We start from the raw sequence: 21460 nt of genomic DNA, 5'->3' as shown, positions 1-21460 counted from the left end.
GCAGCAGCATGCAGAATAAATGCACAACCCAACCCACTGCTTTCCTGCTGATCAGGTGCAGCCGCTCTTTGCCGGCTGCTCTCTGACTGCACCGATCCCAGTGGGCTCTCTCCGAACTGATTCTGATGAAGAGGGTCCCAGAACTACTAAAACTGAGTGCATCATTCTATTTCTGATGCTGCCTGACAAACGCCCTTCCTTCTGTAAGCAAAACAGACCCTCCCAGTCACGCACTTCAGTGGGCTTTTACTGATCTTGGGGAACTCCCTGAGAAGGTGGGGGCACCCCGAAACAGCCCAGTGAGGACAGAAGGAGTGGGAGGGGAAAAAACCAGGAGCAGAGGCACCTAGTGCATTGAGTTTATGCCGTTGTTGGGCCCCTTTGCATATACACACAGAAGCCATGATGCCCTTGCTGTCTGTTGGACTCCACAACCACACTGCATCCACAACGGGATGTTGTACCTTTGTAGATTCAACACGAATTGATGTTGACATTCTCTGGAACTGTGTCTCACTCTCCCTCGCCTGTCCACTGGATCCTGTTGGAACCCACTGGGTAAGATCAGCTCTTCCTCTGTGGAGGAAAAAAATATTTATTTATTTATTTATTTAAAGCATTTCTATGCTGCCCCCATCGCAACAAAGCCTCGGGGCGGCTCACCTATTGGATGTCTTCCTGAGGGAAGAACCCTTTGAGTGAGCAGCGGCCTGCTCTGAATGAGTCACAATCCTGGGTCATTTGTGCAGGTCTGTGAAATCAGGGGTGATGAGATCTAATGTACTGGGTGAGTTGGTTCAGACTGCCAAAGATTTTTACCCTGAATTTAACCGCTGGAATGAAGGGAGCTGGATCCAGGACTGTCTTGTTGTGTAGAAAGACTGTGAGCTTGAGTTCCTTGATAATTTGCCACTCAGAACAAATTGTCATAGTTGGAAGGGAACTTAGAGGTCATCTAGTTCAAACCATGACTCAGCTAGGACGACTGTAAGAAAAGCTTGTGGACACAGTTGCTTTGCCTGCTCCATCTTTCCCAACCTTGCTGAAGCGAACATGTAAGTAACATTCGTGGGACTGACGTCAGTTCCTTCTTCGACACACAGCTAAACGAACCAGCTGTAAAAGGAACTGAAATGTACCTTTCCTGAGCCACAGTTCATTTATCTGGGGAAAACCAACAGCAAAAAACCTTTCCTTTGAGGAACAGCAGTGTTCTTTCATGCCCACAGTATTACTTTTGCGTGATCCTATTTATGATGCAATGGCTCCATCCTGGATTTAGGATTGCAAAGCTTACTCAAACTGCTCATTGGTAGTAAATAAAACAATACATATAACAGATGCAATCCTTTGGGTTTCTCTTATTCAGTGGGCTAGGGCTAACTGCACCTGCTGACTGACTGCCTTCTTGGCAGCCCTTAAAAAATCAAAGGCTCTCGGCAGCGCGGAATAGAAACGAACATGCCTGCTCGGACTGAATGCGCAGGAGGGGAGCGGAACGACGTTTCCAGGAGCCTGTTTCCTGGGAGAGCGTCTTTTGGCTGAGCGCGATGACCATAGAGCAACGAGAGGAGGCAGCGCCCGCCTCTCCCGCCGAGGGGCTTATGCGGGGACAGGTAGCTTCCGGGACCGTGGCCGGGGACAGAAGCCGAGAGGGACGCTGCCGGAAGTCGGGCACGGCAGCCGGTGCAAAGGTGGGCGCCATGCGGATACTCCTGCTGGCGAGCCTGCGAGCCCAAACCGGGAACGGCACCACCGCGAGGAGGATCCAGTAAGTGCATCCCGGGGGAACAGGGCGCAGATCCGATTCGGGCAGAGAGACAGGCGGAAGTTCGCCAGGTGAAGCGGTTGTTCTCGCTAGCTCCTCTTAGGTAGAAGATCGGCAGGTGAACCTCTTGGCCACGCTGGCCCCGGTTAGGCAGAAGATCGCCAGGTGAAGCTCTTTGCATTGGTCGCATCTAGGCAGACACTTTTTCGGTAAAGCACTGGCATCGCTGGTCCCATGAATGCATCTCCACGCCTGGCATGTGGAGGGCTGCAAAGTTTAATCGCTGATCAGATTATTATCGAGGCACATTTTTAGAGATCAGAGAACAGACGCGTTTTAGAGATCAGAGAACAACAACCTTACAGGGTTGTTGTGAATATAAAAGGAGGGAGATGAATGCCAGCTTGTACTCCTTGGAGAAGCAGCAGCATATAACCATGAAAATGCTTATATGTGCAGTCAAAATCCATTATACATTTGATTTATGAGTTGCCCCGTGGCCAAGGCTTTCAGGGTGCTGTGCATATCAAAAGCAAAGCAAGCATTACATCCAGGGAGAAAACCAATAAGCAAAACACATGATAAACTACTATTTTAAAAGCAGGGACAGGAAAAAATCAGCATTTAAAAGAAGAATAACAGAGCAGCTAAAAGCCTGGACAAGATGCTTTTGCAATGCTCCATTCTGCACCTGAAAATGGCAGACACCTTCCCAAAGGAGGCCTCACACCACCTTTCTCCTTTTTCTTCCACTCTCTGATGGAAGGAAACGGCTTTCCCAAAACGATGTGGCCTGTGCTTGCGTAGTTTCAAACCAATAAACCAAGGGCAGTTCTTGTGTCGGAGGTGAGCGGCTGTGTTTACTCATGTGTGGATTTATGCAAATACACTCTTCCAAAATGAGTTTGCTAGGCGTAAAGTGATGCCCACGGCCAGTCGCTTTTAAAATAGAGTTCACATTTCACAAACCCGTACAAGTACTGTTGCCCAGTCAACGAAGTTAATATTTTCCAATTGTTTCTACTAGGGTTGTGTGTTTTGGAAACAACCAGACATAATTTGAAAGAAAGTTTCTAGAGGACTGCTTGTTGCAGATCAGTGCTTTGAAAGCTGCTGGGAATCTTCCCCCTACAGTAACTTTTGCTTCCCTCTTCCTGGAAAGAAGACGTGCTTTTTCTGTTCTGCTAAGGATGTAAGAAGAACCATGCTAGCTCAGCTTCATGAGAACTTTCCATCCGGCGAGTTGATACAAAAGACAGGGGATGAGAAAGTAGAAAAGTCAAAAAATTGGCCAGGTGTTATGGTCTCCTGGTCTTCAGTGTCAAACTAGCGATTTGCGGTCAGAATGGGTAAGTTTGGTAAGGTGTTGCGGGTGTTGGAATACACATATTATTTCTTTTTGGGGTAGAGAATCCACAGACTCCACAGCTGACCTCATTGGTAATCTTATCCTCCATGAATTTGTCCATTTCTCTTTTGAAAACTGCCTAAATTGGTGGCCATCTCTACATTTGGTCCTTTGTATTTCTGGTGGAAGAGTTCATGCGTCAGCTACTAGCTGTGCTGAAAAGCCATTTTCTTTGGAGCTGTGAAAATCCAAGGCAGAACAGAGCATTTGCTTCAGAGCAAAGATGCTGGCAGAGTTTCTTTGGATCCTGACATCTCTCCTGAGTGGCGTTAGAAAGTTAGCTTTGAATTAATGGTAACATGTATGCTTAGTGTTTTGAACAAGGGAGTGATTTGTAGTAATCGGTTTAATGGAAAGTGGAAAAATACCTTCAGACACATTGATGCACCCAAACTGCCTGAGCTTCTTTTGTTCTGCGTCTGGAAAAAGAACACATTAAGAAATATATATTAGGCTGCAGGATAAATCACCATTACTTAAATTCAAATTGAGAAGTGAGCTGTGGTTTTCGAGTTAGCAGGTGCCAACGTTCATCGTTTTATTTACCGTAAATTGTTCATAATTGTGCCATTATAAGCTGGCACAATTTGTGTGAGACCGGAGCAGGAATGGTTGGCGGCTAAAAGCTGATGATGTGAAAACATCTGAACGAGGAGAGGCAAAAGAAGGCAGGCTGTGGCTGCGGGTTCCGGAAGGCAGGAGGTGCTGGCACCAGGGGCCCATTGGCGGCGCCATCAGGGCCGGACCTTGGGGCACGCACCCAGGCCCCATTTGGCAGAATGGGCAGGAAGACCTGCAGAGCCAGTGACATGGCCTGTCTTGAAGCATCTGGGAGAAGACATGCCGTCTTCGTGGCTCGTATTCACTGATGACTTCCTCAGCTAGGAGTGTCTTTCCCTCCTGTAAATCCAGTTTTGTGTGTTTTAGCCCCTGCTATAAGATGGCTTCCAGTTTTCTTAGCAAAGGGTGGTGGTGGTGATGATCATGATCCTACAGTCAGAAGGCTCCACAGGGCTCCTGTAAGACCACAAAGCCCTCAGTGAGCGATGGCCGGATCATTAGGTAGCCCAATGTTCAAAGCAAATGCCAACAGCGATATAAGAACAGTCTTATTCTTCAGTTTCTAAAAGAGTTCTTTGCAAAGACTGAGGACTAAACCAAGGAGCTTGGCTTATGCAGAACTGGATGGGTGTTCCTTAACTTGTGCCAGCTCTAGCAACTGCCTGCCTCTGGATCCGTTTTGCCAAAGAGGCCAGGAATCAAACCCAGGAATTCCTGCATGCAAAGCAAGCTCTCTGCCTTTGAGCTGCAGCTGGTCCTCAAGAATCTCAAGCTTTGCCTCGAGAGGAGGTGAGGCCACAACCCTGATTTGCTACATTTCTACATGCAAGGTGTTTGCTTCGGTGAGTTCAGATAATGAGTTCCTCGTGGCCTGCAGGAGTACAGCCCAGAAGAGTTTGATTCAGTCGGACGCATTAAACATCCCAAAGTTATTAAGTGAGGGACCAAGCCCTCTTTTGAAGCCATGTGGCATTATATCCCATTTGTGGCAGCTAGTAATATCAATATCCTCTCTTTATTAACGGTACTATTCCATTTGCTCCCGTGCTCAAAGGGTCCATCTGGAAGCTGCTGGTCACAGGTGTACTCTCAAAGATACTTTTGACTGCAAGTCTCCACTGATGGTTTCGGAGCTCATCTCCTCAGAGAACTTTGAGGCTGCTTTGGGTATCCATCTTTATAAAGCAGGAAGACTTCTGCAAGGTAGAGGGCTTTGAAATCGGTCTGTGTCATTGTCTGCTTTCCCCTCTCCCCTTTTGCTGGGCAGTGGGTTTCTTCAGGGCTTGTTTCCACTTGGCACAGCCTCCCGCCTGCTTTCCTTGCTGGCCCATTAGCCCAAGCAGATTAGCTTTCACCCTGGTAGCGCCTGGCTGGTTGGTCGTCGTGCAGGTCCGAAGAAGCAAGCACGAAATCTCAGTTTGTCTCCGAGATTCCACAGCAAAATTAAATGAGTGGAAATTATAATGGGCGCCAGTTGCAAAGAGCAGCTGTGTGCAGATGCGGCTGTAGACTCAGACAAGCTGTGTGTCTGCCTGCCCCAAACTTGTGTCCCCCAGCCAGGGATGGCCGAGCCATGAGACAGAACGAGGCAGCAGCCTCAGGCGGCCGATGCTGTGGGGTGGTGGCAGAAGCCTACAAAAGTACCCCTTTGACCTGTCTGATGCAGGGCGGAGGGGAGCGACCCGAGCTGGAGGGTCTGCAGGGACAGCCAGTGCATTGTCTCCATAGCTGAGATGTGGGGATGCCATCCTTGCTTTGTTAGGGTAGTACAAGAGCTGGCTAGCGCTGAGTCTGCTCTGAGCCACGGCAAGACATTGGACGAGCAGTGCGTGGACACACACACAGCTTGCAGCTTCCCTCACGAGCAAGGAGAGCAGAGGCAGGGGATCCTTTCCTGGGCATTCGTCGAAGAGCAGAAGCAAGGGAGAGATTCCCCAGCTGGAACAGGGCTGTCCTCCCAGGGCCCCGCCGGGCATGGCATGTTGCAGGAATGGCTCGGCGGCTCCCGGGCCACGTGCTTCGCGCACTGGCTCCCAGGTGAGCCGTCCTGCTCAACCCGCAAAGGACAGCTGCGGCTCCAACACCCTCCTCACAGTTACCTGATTCCTTTTTAACGAGGGAACTCATTTATCCAGAATGTAGAAGCAGCGATGTTACTAATTACTGGCCATCACGTTACGATTTGTTAGCGTAATGAGGTGTAAAACGGTTGGGTTAATTGTCTGCTCGACGCGCACACATCCTCTCCCGACACTTGGAAGATTGGAGAGTGATGTTTATTGTCTGGCTGGCACGATCGGTTTTGAAAAAGGAGCAACGGCTGCCAGCGGATATTTGCCACTGCAAATCTTTTGCCCTCCTTCAAGCTCACCGGCATTTCCGAGATGGCACAGCAGGACTGGAGAGAGGAGAGGCTCCGGTGAATGAGGAGCGGCCTTCCTCCTGTGTACACTTGCTGGGGGGTCATTCCCACTGAAGTCAGTGGGCCTCACTCTGGAGCCACCTTCGGTCGGTCAGATCAGGGAGACGTCTCTGCGTCTTGGTGGAAGCCGACGCCGTAGTCGTAACGAAGCACTGTCCGGCTCCCTAGCTGATCTTAGGCCTTTGTGTTCCACAGGTAGCAGGATTCCTTTTGGAATCATCTTCGGTGGGACGGATATCAATGAAGACGCCAAGTCCGATGAGAAGCTTCAGGTGATGGGGCTGGTGCTGGATGAGGCCAGGTAGGGCATCAGCCCTGAAAATCCCTCTTTCCTGCCCTCAACCAGGCTGTTTAAACACTCCAGCAGTCCTCCTGGATCGCCTAATAAACTTATTTCCATTCTACAGATTAATACACAAGGCCTATGGGCAGCTATGAAATAGGCCCCATTAAGGCTAGTCCTTAAAGGGAGCCTTCTGTGAGCAAAGGAGGAGGTTGGCCCATTTCTCCCCCGCTCCCCAAATTAATTGCAAAATGCTGAATATATGGGATTTGTGGCATTGTAGATTTGACTTCACCCATGTGAAGTTCTGCCCAACTACATAACAGAAAGAAAAGAAAAGAAAAGAAAAGAAAAGAAAAGAAAAGAAAAGAAAGTCTGATTTTGAAAAAATAAAATAAGGGAACATGTCATGTTATTTGATTTTTAATCAAGCTACTTTAAAAAAAAAAAGATGGCTGTTTCTGCTAGAGGGTATCTTTCTCAATTAGACCGTCCATCACCGGACACCGCTGGTCCTCCGAGAGCGAGCATTTCCTCCCACTCGCAGTAGGGTAGATTGGGAAATCTAATTTGCAGAAACAGAAATTAGAGCAGAGCTGGGCCTTTGGGAAAAGCACATCTCTTGTTAAGCGCCTGATAAAGCCTCGTAGCTGTCGGGTTTGGGCATGTACAGAATCGACGGTGACAATTAAACTTCAAATAGAGGCCTGTGGCAAGGAATTGTCTGGCTATTTCAAAATGAGGGGGGAACTTCTGCCTTCTTTCCCTCTGCAGCTCCTGGATGTGTGCAAATGAGAATTTCTAGTTTGGTTCAGGTCAGAAGAGTTCTCCTAAATGCGTCTTTCTTTCAAATGACCAGCATGCTGAGTCCCTAGACAGGGCAGCATTCAACATTGCTGTTGTTGTGCATTGATCCTTAGTTGTTTTTTTTTTTAACAGTGCCAGCCTACACCTGCTTTCTTCGAAATCGGTTGCATTCAGACAACATGATAACCCAGCTTCCCTGGGCTAGGGAGCCAGGGGTTCTTGTTCAAACATGGGTTATTGTGTTGTCCGAACCCAGCTGTGTCGACAAGTCACGCTTGAATGATTAGCAACCCATAAACAGACAATGTGGCTCTTGGGAAAATCCGGCGTGGATGATCCAAGCTCCAATTCTTGTCGCTTCTAGGTTTGCTGTGTCTTTCACCGAGGCGATGAAGGAAACCGCTGTAGCGTACTGGGTACGTAACGCTCTCTTGTCAAGCAACCTAATCAGAACTGGCAGATGGGTCTGAGCCTACCATTCAGCCGCATGTTGGGTCTGAATGTGGAGTCTGAGAGCGTTCAGCTGCAGACTCCGATGCTTGCATCCCGATGGATGGACCAGGATGTTAGCAAGGCCTGCATCTTGCTTTAATTTCAGTTTAATGGCTCTGAGTCCTATTCCCTTTGTCTGCTTGCTTCTTAAGCCTTTGTAGCTTCATAGGACCTTGGCCGGCAGAGTTACTGCATCCTGTGCCAGCCCAAGCATTCTGGTTGTGGATTGGGTTTGATCCTGCTCCTGCCTTGTTTGCACTGAGGCCAGAAGGGTGAGGTCTGAGAAACCAGTGAGCGGCTGGAGCAGGACAGGGCAGCCCGGTGGCTGAAGATGTTGAGGAATGCATTTCCCATCATCCCTGGCCACGGGCCATGCTGACCGAGGCTGACTGGCAGTGTTTCTCCGAATGTGTCCAGGCCCGCGAGTTGCCCAGACTAAGCCAGGGTGTGCTTTCACAGGCTAGTGGAGCAAAGAGACTCTGAGCTGCGATTCACACAATCTGACATTCAAATCCCATCCTTATTGCTTGCTTAGTTATGCAGGTACACTATAAAGTCCTTCAAGCGCCTTGCAGTACATAAGCAGAAAAGCAGCCTGAATGTAAAATGAGCCTTAAAGCTCTAAGACAGGGAACAGTACTGGATGCATAGCTCTTTTCATGCAAACCATGGTTTCTCCAGTGCAGTGAGATTCCAAATTGAGGTGATCATGCCTTGGGATGCAACAGCAAACCATGGTTTGCTGTAAACCAAAAGCAGGTTAAGAAGTGCCTTCAGGTGGCAAACACAAGCCAGGGGTCCACGTCTCTTCAAACGTGCGACCCCCTGATGAAGGGACTCTTGGAAGGAGATGAATGCAGGAAGGGGCAACTCAATACTTCACAGAGACAGCATCGCATTACCAAGTGAGGATGAATTTCATTTATATACCACCCCATTGCCAAAAGTTTTGTCCCCCACACACTCACCTCGGCACCCTCTAATCACGTTTCATTTTCTTTAGCAGCGCTTCAGAATTGCCTGTGTTGGTTCTTCCTTTCTCTTATCTTCCACCCAGTCTCGCTCTGCCAATTTCCTTGTATATTGCTATTCCACCTGAAAAGTACAAGAAGACTGAAAAGACAAGAGCTCTGGTTGCATTTGTGAAAGACTGGGGAATCACAAAGAGAAAGGACCCCACAGGTGCAGATTTTAAAATGCATGCACACACAGACACACACACAAATCCAGTTTGTGCACATTGTCGCCATTAAACACATCAACTCTGATCGTGTGGATGCCAGCGGGGGTGAATAGAGTGAAATGCCCAATCCTGAACTGGAAAAATCCATCAGGTTTTAACCCTCCAAATAGAATTCTCCTACCTTTGTAGTTTGAATCAATCTCTCTGGCAGAACGGTGGACTTTTGCATGCAGTAGCTATAAAAATGTATCAGGCATAAAGAGGGATTTGGGTTTAGAGAGCTCTGGAGTATGGGAGATTTCCTTTCCATATAAACACTACGTTTGATAGTAATCATACACAGGGCTTTAATTTATTTTGATACAGTTGAAAAGCCAGATACTCCGAATAAGCACTTCTGAAATGATTCTTTGCTTTCAAAACAAATTGCGCCTTCTTTGTTGGCAACCTTCCTCCCTCCCGAAACTGCAGCTTTCCATTATCGGTTTTTGCCTCTTTTCGGTCTCCCCTTTCCTGGTCTCCTCACGAGGAAGCATTTTTCTCTCTCAGCAAAACACGTTTCTCTAATGGATTTTTGCACGTGTCACCCGCGGGTCAGCATGATTGTTTCCGTTTTGTTCTTAAAGTCTGCATTTCTGTCAATCAGGTGATTGCGGCAAATTACAATAATGGGTTGGTGGTCCCCATATATACTGATTAAAGCAGCTTTCAGGCCTCCGACCCCAGCTCTGCTTCTGATCTTGCTCAAAACACTAATTTTTGAGAGGGATAAAGAGCATTTGAAATCCAGAAATGTTTTGCTGTTGGGCACTGCATTATGCTGTCAATTATTCTAAAACAGCCTTCCCCAGAGTAGGGCCCTCCAACTATTTTGAACAACAATGGCCATCGCCACAGATCTTTGGCTGCCCTGGCTGGGGCTGATGGGAACTGTAGTCCAAAACATTCTGAGGACAGCAGCTGGATACGGCCATTTTGCCCCCACCCCACCCACTTGCAGGGCACAAGTCAATTAACTCATTTCTTTTCTCCCCGCTGACTCCATTTTTTTTCCTTTGCAAGCCTCACGCCAGGAATAAAATATACGTCCAGGCTCAAGGTAAGCGTTCACTTCCTATTTCACCACGATGACCTAAACCTACAGAGCGATAAGAGGCCACCACTCCCCTAAGAGGCAGGATGGAGAAAGTTGAGCACTTGGAGGTCAAGCTTGTCCACGCGCAGAACGACAGCGCAAAGCGCAGCATCGTGGCGTTGAGCGGCCGTAAAACTGGAGGGATATCAGATGCTAAGAACAGGCGAGAGGAGATGAATACCGCTGTGGGGAATATGAATTTCCCTGAGAGGGGCTTCTGAATATTGCTATGCTGGAAGGATGAGCCCACATAAAGCAGCAGCTTGCATGCCAAAGGTCTCCAGTTCAGCCCTGCCTCAAACCGACCAGCTATTCAGTCACGAAGGCCATTTCCGCCCTCGAGTGTCCTTTTGGCTGGATGGCGGTTCCCCTGGAAGAATGTTTCGTAGTGGAGAGACAGTGGCACTCCAGATGTTGAACTTTGAGTTCTCTTGTTGTTCACCGAGATGGCTGGGGCTGATGGGATTTGGAGTCCAACAAGAGGCCTGCCTCTTCCCCACCGGTTAGAGGAACAGTACTTTGGATGGGGCCTGGGAAGAAAGAGGAGTCCAGTTAAAATCGGCAGCCTGGGCGTGCTGCGGATTGCAAGTTGATCCGTAGTGCCCCACTGCGCTCTCCTTGTGATTTTCACTGTTGGTTTTTAAGCAATGGTTCCAAAGCAGCCACTTGGATGCTTTTTTCCTCTTTGACCAGAAGGGTCAACATTAGCTGGGAAACGGTTCATTTTGGGTTCCATAGTCACTCTGGATAGTCCTCTTTAACATTCTGGATATATTTCTTCAGTGCTGCTGGAGGGCGGGATGAGGAACGGCCAAGGAAAGCTGGTCCCTGAACATCTCAAAGTTACACTCCACTGACACACCATGTGAGCATGTCACGCTGAATTGGCTTGTGTCCTTGTTCATTTTCAGGAATCCAGACTGCCCCCGATGCCTCTTTTAACTGGAAGGAATTTCTTCAGAGTGCAGGTAAATGTCCATGTGCATGCACGGGAGAGAGGATGCCCAGCAGGACGAGTCTTCAGGGAGTTTGCACAGTGGCACAGAGCCCGTGCGGCATGGGACTCCAGAGAGCCAGGTTCTGGCCCCCAGTCTGCCATGAAGCCCACCGGTGACTTTGGGCCAGTCGCTGCCTCTCCGCAGGGCCTTCCTCACAGGGTTGTTGTTTTGAGGATAAAGTGGGGAGGAGGAGGACTGAGAAAGCTGCCTCAAAAGGAGAAAAAGGTGGGATGTAAATGTAATACCGATAATAAAATGAAATAAAATGGAGAAGAGAAGAAGCTAGTCTTGGGTTCCTTGCCAGGAGGAGAAAGATGGGCCATAAAGGGAGAATAATAATAATAATAATAATAATAATAATAATAGTAATAATAATAATAATGGTAGTAGTACTACTACTACTAATAATAGAATGCTACCCTTCCATCTGCACAGGCTTGGTGTGAGGAACTGGGCTTTTTCTTCTGAACAGATGTTTTCAAAGTTGCCATTAAACCTTCCTTTTTTGGGCATGTCCATAATTAATATCCATAACTTTCATGTATGCAGGCTAACAGAGGCTTCTTTTGAGAACTGAAATGGAAAGCTAAACAGAGACCGTCTCCTCTGGGTTTGTTATGGTTTCTGCTGGCAGTGGAGAAATTGATTTTCTGTCACTAAATCAAAAAATGCCGTGTTAGGGTGGGGATGGGCGGGAGGGAGCTGATACAGCTTTTAATTCAGCAATAATAACAAAACATTAGAATCAGCATAGTTCTTTTAAATAACCAGTCCGGGACCTCCCCATGGGAGGGGGAAGTGTGTCTTCTGGCTCAAAGAAACTGAGCACAGCACAAAGTTTAGCTAACTCCAATTTTCCCAAGAAGCCTTAAGTCCCAAACTGGTGTCCTCCAGTTGCTGTAATCCAGCATTCCAGGGGGTGGGAAGATTGCCTTGCAGGAACGGATGGCTGTTGCAGAGGGAGGGGGATAGCCCCCTCTTCAATTCCCTGAGCACACCTCCTTGCTGAGGGTTTCCATCTGAGAAACTTTCCACCCCACCTTAATTGCTCCTCGTAGTAGCAAATGCAGGTGGTTCATGTAATCATAGAATAGTAGAGTTGGAAGGGGCCAAGAAGGCCATTGGGTCCAATGTCCTGTTGGTGCAGGACTCCACGTTACACCATCCCACTCAGAGGGCTGTCCGGTTTCTTTCTGGATGTCTCTGGTGTGGGAGAGCCCATGACCTCTCTGGTTCCATAGTCTGAAGGGGCATGGAATTCCACCTTGCTGAAGCTACACCGCTCTGCACCTGGCCAGTGACTGTAGAGACTTCAGGGGCCCTCATGCTTGAGGCAAGGGGGGGGGGGAATCTAAGCACATTTCTCCTGAAACAGAGGCCAAAAGCCTGGCTTGCTCACAGGGCCACCTTACTTTACCCACCCTCAAAATGCAAAGTGTTCCTTTTCCCATCGAGTGGGGGAAAGGGGTTTCCCACTATGCCTCTCCAGAGAAGCATTAAAAAAAAATAGCCATCCTCTCCATTACAAATGCATCGCAAGGACTCCACGGCTTTATCAGGGCAGTAAATGTGTGTCATTATTCAAAACCAGCGTCCGATTCTTAAACTGAGCATTGTGAGGTTATTTCATTTCGGTAAATCATCATACGTGAGTGCGGCCTGGAAACAGGGTTCTGTGTTCCGGGGATGGATAATTTTCAAAAGTGGGATGATTTGTCACCAGGGAGCGTTGCCCTGGTGACGGCCGAATGCTGCGTCTGGCAGTTCAGTGTGATTAAAAGACCAGGGGGCGGAGGTGAGGGAGGAGATCTGAGAAACGCAGGCATTGCTTTGAGGGTGCCACCTCATGGGAAGAAAGAAGCGGAGGTAAGCAGAGATCTGCAGACGTGCCATATAAATTGCAGATGAAATGAACGAGCTGCGTTACCGCATGGGTTTTTGGTCACCAGACTCTGCCATGCCTCATGAGCCACTGTGATATCTCACCCTCTGGAGGTCTGCATTCTGTCTGCCCTCTCTGGTCAGCAAACCTGGGGCAGAAGGCTTGGACAGTGTCCGTCACTCAGTGTTAAGCAGCTCTGTATCTCCACAAGACCACCAGACTCCAGTTGTCCCAGTCTATTGAACCCCAAATAGCCAAGTTTCCAACTAAATATCTTGGTCTCTGAGGCCTGCAGAAAGAAGCTCTATTCTTGAACCCTCTCAGAAAGTGATCAGATGTCTGGGGAAAAACACCATTCAGGTCTGGGAATAATCTTTGCAAGACCTAAAGCAGCAGAACATGAAACAACCCTTGTGAGGCTGAGGCTGAACTAAGGATCCCCACTTTCGCTTTTTGTAGATGATCAGTTAACTCTTTGAAATGTTTAGAAGAGAGATGAAAGGGGCCATTCTTCAAGGGGGGATGAAAGGCTCCAGGTGGTTCAAAGGGAACCGAGCACCAGGATCAGCGGGGTGATGTTGCCCCTGCCATCAGGTGGGAGGGTAGGCACAGCTTCTGAAGAAGAGAGGATCCAAACAAGGAAGAGCTGACATGTTTCAAATCTGAGATGCCAACCTACAAACACAGAAATGCACTCACCATCTTTCTGGGAGGATGGAACTGAGACGGTTACCAACAATGCTGCAGATCTTGGATGCCTTCCTCTACATTGTGGGATGCTAACCTGATGGCGCGTGAAGGAGGCTTCTCAGTGGCAGCCTTCTCAGCGAAGGAGCATTTGACACGGTGCTTTCTTATGGGTGGTGAGACTTCATAATTGCTGGACCACCTGAAGCAACTCTGCAAAGTAAGGGGAGATTTGAAAGTCTTAAAACAAGTGCAACATTTTTGGAATGAAGGATATGTTTGGGTCAATTGCTATGACTCCCTCCTTTGGTATTCAGCAGCATGTAAACTGGGTTCGGGTCCTAGGGTGGTATGTCAGGGCCTTTAATCCTCTTGCCTGCCCAGTGGACCTGAACTGGTCCCATCTCTGGGCCAATGGAACCTGTCTTGGTGGTGTAAGACTGCAAGATGAGACTGGGAAGGTCTGCTCACAACGCTTAACTTGACCTTTTGTTCAAGCCAAACCTTCCAGGAATCAACACTGAGTTTGGACGGGGAAACAGAATTGTGTCTGCCAGCCCTGCCTACAAAGTCCCTCTGCCCCAACATCTCCTCTGGGCATGGCAGGCAGCGTAAAGAGCTATCTTGGTTTAGAACATTCCTATGTTGCAAACCTCTGGGTGCCAATAAAGCCCACATGGCTCAGTGCTGCACCGTCGAGACAGCTCCACCTGGCAGAACTACAGTGGATTATGAAGCTCACCAGACGACTTGGGGATGGTCTTGCCAATGCATGCCTATGTTGACTGATCTTTGCAATGGTGCATCATTAGAGGGTAGGGACTGCTGTGACACATCAGACCAAAGCCAACTGGGGGAAAAGTGTGGAGGCCCTTGGTGGATCCTGGGAGCCACATGTCCTCACCACCCACCCCCGTTTTAGCATCATCATAAGCGAAGCCTTCCAGCAAAAAGTTTTCCTGTTTAGGGTGGCTGGCCATATGTCTTTCTAAGATAGTCTTTTCCATTTCCTCCTGCCCTGGTTTTTCCAACCCCCTCCTCCACATTTTTGTATCTATTCAACATTATTACATTATGGCTTTAGCTGTTTTAAACCTCTTAACATTTTCTGATTTTCTATATTTTATGATCTGTTTTATGGATTGGTGCAAACTGCCCAAATAGCTTTGGCTGTGGGGTAGTATAGACAAAATAAATTACGTTGGGCTGCTTGGGGTGGGGTGCCTTCCACCCCTTCTCTTTGGTTGAGGGATTTAGAAGATTTGGTCACTTCAAACCCAGCAGTTCCCCAAGCCCAGGGAGAGCTGCTGTGTGTGGCTAGGTGCCGCCATTTTGGTTACCAATGGGTGCACGCTCCAAGAAGCACTTGCAAGGTTCTGGTCTGGTCTGTCCCCATCCTTGAACTGGAGCAATGGTCTAACCAGCCTTCCCCCAACTTGCCCTCCTTCAGATGTTAGACTACATTGCCCAGCATCCACAACCAGTGTGCACACAAGTGCTGGGATCCATCTGGAGGTGGTTAAGACCAGCATCTTGCTTCCAGAGGGGAACCTTCGGGAGGTCTACCACATTCTGTGGTGATGGTCTTTCCCTGTCTTTTCCCCCAAGAACCGGTATGCGCTGCTGCCTGTTCATGTCGAACAACTGGGGATTATCTTGACCCGGGGCCAACTGTCTTTTTTTGTGCCACTCGTTGCTGGAGCCGTTGCACAGGTCCAAAACTGGTCTCCCATTTTAAGGGATGTTGATCGTTCTCTTATCGCTGAACACAGCAAGGCGGGCAGCTGTGTAAGAGCCTCAAATAGGACAAAAGGTCTTGCATTTTCTTTCTTTGAGCGAACGGGGAAAAAAAATATATAAGTCACTTAAGATAAGATACTCTCTCTCCAGCAGCTTTCTTCTAGCAAGTTTCTCTTTGATATTGCTAAGTTGCGTAGAGGCCTGTAGGCCCCTCAGTAAGATTAACGATCTCAAAGACGTGTTTTGTATGAGTTTTATCGGCGATTCTGGAACAGTTGGGCTTTTTTTCATGCTTTGGCGCACATGCTGGGGTGGCATTAAGTGAATGCTCTTCTAAAGCCCCTTTTAAATGGATGTTTCCTGTGTTTCGCTTTGTACTTTCTTCTTTCTTTCCTTTTTTTTTAAGTGTTCTTTTGGAGATCCTTCAGGATTTTTCCTTTTTTTGATATGCTCTCTTGATTGTATTTACAAAGCCTAGAAGGGGATTATACCCAGAGAAAAGCAAAGTCTGCTTTTGCAGGGGGAGCAGAATAAGTGTACAAAGATGCTGCACCTTAATTTCCACTAATAAAAGCCGACGCGCAGCAGGACTACGTGACCGGCAATGTGGGGCTGCAGGCAGAAATAGCCTCTCCGTCTCACATTGCACCCATCCTCGTCGGTCACACCTTTCCCTCCAGATCTTGGGGACCACAACTCACAGCATTCGTGACTCTGCTGGCCAGGGCTGACGGGAGTTGTAGGGCAGAACACCTCACATTGTCCACTTAGTGAAGGCTGCCTTAATTCACAGAAGGATTTACCCTGCAAGATGTTGCTACTGTTGGCTTCCACTGGAGGAATCACACAACAAGCCTCAAGGTGATATGAGGCAAGAGGGCTAATAAATCAAGACTTCATCCTTCCAAGAAAGAGGTACTTCCAGTCACTGCAGCTGCTGAATCAGGGATAAATGCTGTTTTTGATCCACATACTCCCCATTTAAAAAAGAAGAAGAAGATTACCATCTCAGACAAGTTTGCCATCTTCAAGAGAGCTTTGTCTCGGGAGGATCAGAATCAACAGGAATCAGAAATGTTGCGTCTTAGTTTGAGATGAGTCATGGAACAGTGCGATGAGCTTTCGGCTGTATGGAATCACTCCCTTGGGATTTTGTGGGGATATAATTGAGGAAGCGGCAGCAATAACGAGCAGCTGCATTTGATGTTTTTAAATGGCTGGGAGCAGGCCTGAGAGCATCAGCTGATGGGCCAGAGAGAAGGAAACAAAGTAATTGCTTCTGCTTCCTTGATCGGTATCCTGGCTCAGCTTGTTTCTTGTGCTGAACTGAGCCATTTTTTGCAAGAATGCCCTCTGGCAGTTTTGACCTACCTTTGACCTACATGTCCCATCAGTCCTTGCCAGCACAGCCAATGGTGAAGGATCTTGGGAGTAGTAGGCCAAAATTTCTGGGAGGGCCATGAGGTTTCTAGATGTCTACTCTATATGATTAGAGTTAAAGTAGAAGTATCTAAAAGGACCAGAAAGACTGTCCCAAAGAGGAAGGACAAGATCTGTTCTTGTTCGTTCTGAGCGTTGGACATGGAGTACCCAGACTGGAAAGAAACTAGATTTAGGCTAGACACCAGTAAACGTTTCCTCACTGTCAGATCAGTGTATCAATGGAGACTTTCACCTGGGGAAGTTGTGGGCTCTCCCCCACTGGAGGCATTCAGAAAGCACCTGGACAGTCACCAGTACAGGATGGTGTAGCTTGGAGTCCTGCGGCAGCAGGTGGTTGGACCCAGTGGCCCGCTGGCCCCTTCCAACTCCACTATTCTGTGATTCTGTGATCAGCATGTCTGAAGCAGAGTTTAAGATCCATTATCACATTGACTACATTCTCACGGACATACCTGAAAGTTTCCAGGGATCAAGGAATACTGTTTTGTACATTCACAGATACCAGAACGATCTTTTTCTAAATACGAGGGGGGCAGGGACAGAAAAAGAAAAGTGTCAGCCATGGAAGAGCAGTTGTTAAAAAAAGGCAGAGGCATTTCGCTACAGTAAGCTAAACAAGTTACCTCTGTGTAAAGGCAGAAAGCAAAAAATCAATTTGGAGAACAATGGCAATAGTTTAGATCTTATTGGAATATTAAACAAATTGGCATTAAGGATCACTTTCATGTGAAGTAATATGCACAAAAGTATTTTAGAGCATTACAAATCTTCCTTTTTCTTTAGTATGCTTTAGTCAACATCTTGTAATTGAGCCCTTGTTTTGAGTCCTTGCACCTTATTTCATTTCTAATAACACGATTCATAAAATCATACTTCCTTGGATCACACCTCATCCCCTATTCTGTTTTCTGGAGCCTTATGTGATACTTCATTCTATTCGGATTGAAGCTAAATGATGCGGTTTAAAATTCAATGAAAATGAAAGCATTTTTAAATCCCTGGGTTGGCTTTTTAATTTTAAAAAGCAATATCACTGGAACGTGCCATCCGCTAACAATCCCCTGGTGGCATTTAGGGAAAATAAGTGCTCAGAGCCATGTTGACAGCACGAGAGAGCTGGGCATCCCACAGTTTATGCCAGTCTTAAAAGAGATCACCAAGATCTCAAAGCATTTCATTTATTATAGTTCCTTAATGCACAATGGCTGAAGCTCTCTGGGTGGACCACAGTGACTGAAAGCCTGAAGGATGCCACACTCTCTGCAACCAAAAAGCATTTACATACAAACCAAAACAGACAACACACACTCTGATGAACAATTCTAACTATCGTCAGTAAGTAATTTCAGGTACCACTTAAAAACCCAATCGTACACGACCAAATGCCTGAGAGTGCAGGAAGAGCGTAACCTGGTGCTGACAAGATGACCATGTCAGTGCTGAGCAACTCCTGATGCAGGAATTAGTTCTGTAATTAGGGGCCACTGTGGAGAAGGACTTCTTCTGTGTCACCACCCGCTGCACCTCCCTTGGAGGAGGGCTGGGCTGTACCTGGGAAAGCTCATGCCAGAAGAGGCACTGATGGGGAACTGATGATTTTCTAAGTATGCTGCAAGGAGAGAATGAGAAAGGGGAAAGTGGTGCCCCTTCCAACTCTACCGTTCGATGATTTTATGCACATGGGCTTTCCCCCCTTCAGCTTTTCTTATAGGGAGGAAAGGTGTAAGGGCTGGGAGAGGCAGAATGCTGGGACCAGGGTACCTATGCACAGTGGGGCTATGCAGCCAGTTGGGGACTTAAGGCATGCGCAAGTTACCAGTCCAAGGTCAAGCCGGAGGAGACGCTCAGTAGAGCAAGGTGGGAGCACACCAGGGTCAGGCAGGAACAAACTGGAACAGGGCTGGAGCACACGCAGCTGGAGCAGGACTCTGAGGTGCCAGGCCAGAGCACAAGGAGCCTCCCAGACAGCTTGCGCAGAACAGCAGTGCCAGAAAGCCTTTGGTGCTGGTGGTCAGGGTCTCCAGCTGCCCGGAATGATTGCTCTTCGGTTGATCCCTGGAAGCACCTGCAAAGGTGCTGCTGGTTCTGCAGGCACTTGCAGGGCCACTGGGGCCCTGATCCTGACAAAAAGTCAGGTGAGTGCAAGAACTGATCACTTGGAGAACCATGGAATCCTAGAAGGGTTGAGTTGGAAGGGGCCAAGAAGGCCATCAGGTCCGGTCCACCCCCTGCTCAGTGCAGGATTCCAAGCTAAGCCACCCCTCTCAGTTGCTGTCCAGCTGCCCCTGGAATGCCTCCAGTGGGGGAAAGCCCACCACCTCCCTGGGTCATTGGCTCCACTGTTGAACTGCTCTGAGAATCAGGAATCTCAGAGCCAGAATCCTGCAACTTGAGCCTGTTATTCCATGTCCTGCACTGTGGGGCGACAGAGAAGAGATCCCGTCCTTCCTCTTTGTAGCAGCCCTTCAAGGACATGTAGAGTGCTATCATATCTCCCTCTTCTCAAGGCTGAACATGCCCAGTTCTCTCAATCTCTCCTCACAGGGCTTTGTTTCTAGTCCCTGGATCACCTTTCCAACTTGCCTGCATCTTTCTTCAACTGTGATGCTCAGTTTAAGTACTCCAGTACTCCATTTTAAGTACACGGTACTCCAGATGAGGCCTAGCCAATTCTGAGTAAAGGAAAACTAGTATTTCATATGACTCAGTCCCTGTCTTTACCGACTTTGCTGGTTTTGTACTTATTTCCCTTTTTTCATTTTCCCCCTAGTATTTTAAGGACTTTTTGGTGATGCTTGTTTTAAAACAGGGATTTCCCAGGACAGCGACAGTCTCTGTGTCTTCCTCTTAATTTGTGGACTGAGAAGAGTCAAGGATCCTCTCTATGTAGTGGATGCTTTTGCAGGTCAGTACCCACCACTTTCCATTTCACTGCTGAAGAACATCAGTCACCGAGTTGGACCATCAGTCCATCTGGCTGGCTCATATTACCTGCACCCAGGTTGAGCATCTGGTGGTGTCCTAGGCTGTAGCCAGCAGGGCCTATGGATGATGGGCCTTGGAGATCCACAGCAACTAAAGAGGCAGGTAGAAACTCTCTGGTTCCACGTGACAATCTTCCTCCTTCTGTGTATACAAGCCCACGTATAAAGACTGATCTGAACCTGAAATAGTTTCCAAAATGGGTGCTTTTCCTTGCCTGCTGGGAATAGCTGAACGCCAAGGAAAGCAAAATATATTGTGCATTTGGGCTTTAAGAATAACATGGAAGAGATTCTAAGAAGACTTTTGTTTTGGATACATGTCTGGATTACTTCTGCATTTTTAAAGACATTGCCAAATGCAACCTTTTTTGTTTTTTGGTTCAGGAGTCGGAATCACTGGCTTTTCAGCAGGTTTCTCCAAGGAACTCTGGGAACTGTAGTTCTTTGGACATGCCCAGATTTCTTTGCTAAGGAGTCATGTGCCTCTGTGTGTGTGTTTGTGCTTGTGTGTGTGCACGCACAGGCGAGAAAGCCAAAGCATTGCAGTTGCGTTAAAGAAGGGAAAACACAAAAGTGACATGAACTCCGAGTGAGACTTCAGTGACAGATCATTGATTAGATGATGGAATTAATGGTCGGACTAATCCAATCTCTCTGTGTGGATATGAAGCTATAAATACTCCTATCTAAATATAACCTGGCGGAGTAAGTAGTGCACTTCACTAATAAAAGGAGGGCTGTCACCTGATTAAGCCGAGCTTAGCAGATTGATTTTATGACATTTAGTCAACAAATCAATTAGCTCTCCTGTTCTCGTGGGACTTCTGTGGATTCCAGCCACTGTTTTTGTATGCCTGAACTCTTTCAGCCATGGATCTCTTGTCCTGCAAGGTTTCATAGCACCCTCCTTCAAGTTCTTTTAAGAATTACGTTGGAATACCCCCTCCTCACAAAGACTGGTTTCACCAGCATGAGCACCAACCCTGCCCCACTATCTTGGCCCTGCTACGCTCCCTACGCCTTCTGATTTTTATTGTCTTCAGACAAATTGCAGCAAAACAAGGAGGCCGGTGCTCTCTACAGCCCATGCTTTCCTCCGGTATCATTTTTATTTGTGTTCCAGGGCAGAGTTTTACGTCTGGCCACCTGAAAACCCCACTTTGGCTTCCTGCTCAGGTTGCTGGGCAGGTTCACTTTTAGTCTCATCCATGGCCTTCTAGGAAATGCATGTCTTGTAAGCAACCATGGTGCCCACCCATGGTGGCATTTCGTGACCACACAGACACCCCATGGGAACTATTTTCTAGGTCGGGGACCCCTGCACCCATCAAGGATCTGGCCTCCTGGTTTAAAAGGATGCTTTGCTATTTATTTGTAGGTTTTCTCCGGCCCCAAATGGCAAAGCTGCCCAGGAAATTGGAATCAGTTAAATCCATCCAGATATTCACACATATTGGAATGCGACCCTACCTGTTTCTGCTCAGGGGTAAACCTCTGGGTCTCTCTCCCCAGTTACTGTGTATAGAATGGAAGCCAATTATCGGTTGAGTCCTGTAGCCCCTTAAAGTCTAACAGGAGAATCATGGCATAAGCTCTTGTGAGCTGGAGTCTACTACATTATATGCATGGTGCATTTGGGGGATTTCCAGGTTTCTGTGCATTGGGCA

At 47.8% G+C, this 21460-nt stretch overlaps 1 protein-coding gene across 2 annotated transcripts in view; it reads left to right on the top strand.

Moving 5' to 3' along the window:
- Positions 1-1661: 1661 nt before the first annotated feature.
- Positions 1662-21460, top strand: part of GLT1D1 (glycosyltransferase 1 domain containing 1) — a 34763-nt gene continuing 14964 nt past the window's right edge. For both annotated transcript variants that reach the window (XR_006415726.1, XM_044440719.1), the window contains exons 1-7: positions 1662-1771; positions 4792-4940; positions 6355-6460; positions 7614-7665; positions 9987-10023; positions 10971-11027; positions 19619-19714. Coding sequence is in view for 1 of the 2 variants with exons in the window: in XM_044440719.1 (XP_044296654.1) it covers positions 1704-1771; positions 4792-4940; positions 6355-6460; positions 7614-7665; positions 9987-10023; positions 10971-11027; positions 19619-19714 (565 nt within the window). In the remaining variant the exon portion in view is untranslated. The remainder of the gene's footprint in view (positions 1772-4791; positions 4941-6354; positions 6461-7613; positions 7666-9986; positions 10024-10970; positions 11028-19618; positions 19715-21460) is intronic.

The sequence above is a fragment of the Varanus komodoensis genome, unplaced genomic scaffold (assembly GCF_004798865.1).
Source record: "Varanus komodoensis strain SLA01 unplaced genomic scaffold, ASM479886v1 scaffold38, whole genome shotgun sequence".
NCBI classification, from domain to species: domain Eukaryota; kingdom Metazoa; phylum Chordata; class Lepidosauria; order Squamata; family Varanidae; genus Varanus; species Varanus komodoensis.
This window is presented reverse-complemented; position numbering and strand designations above follow the sequence as displayed.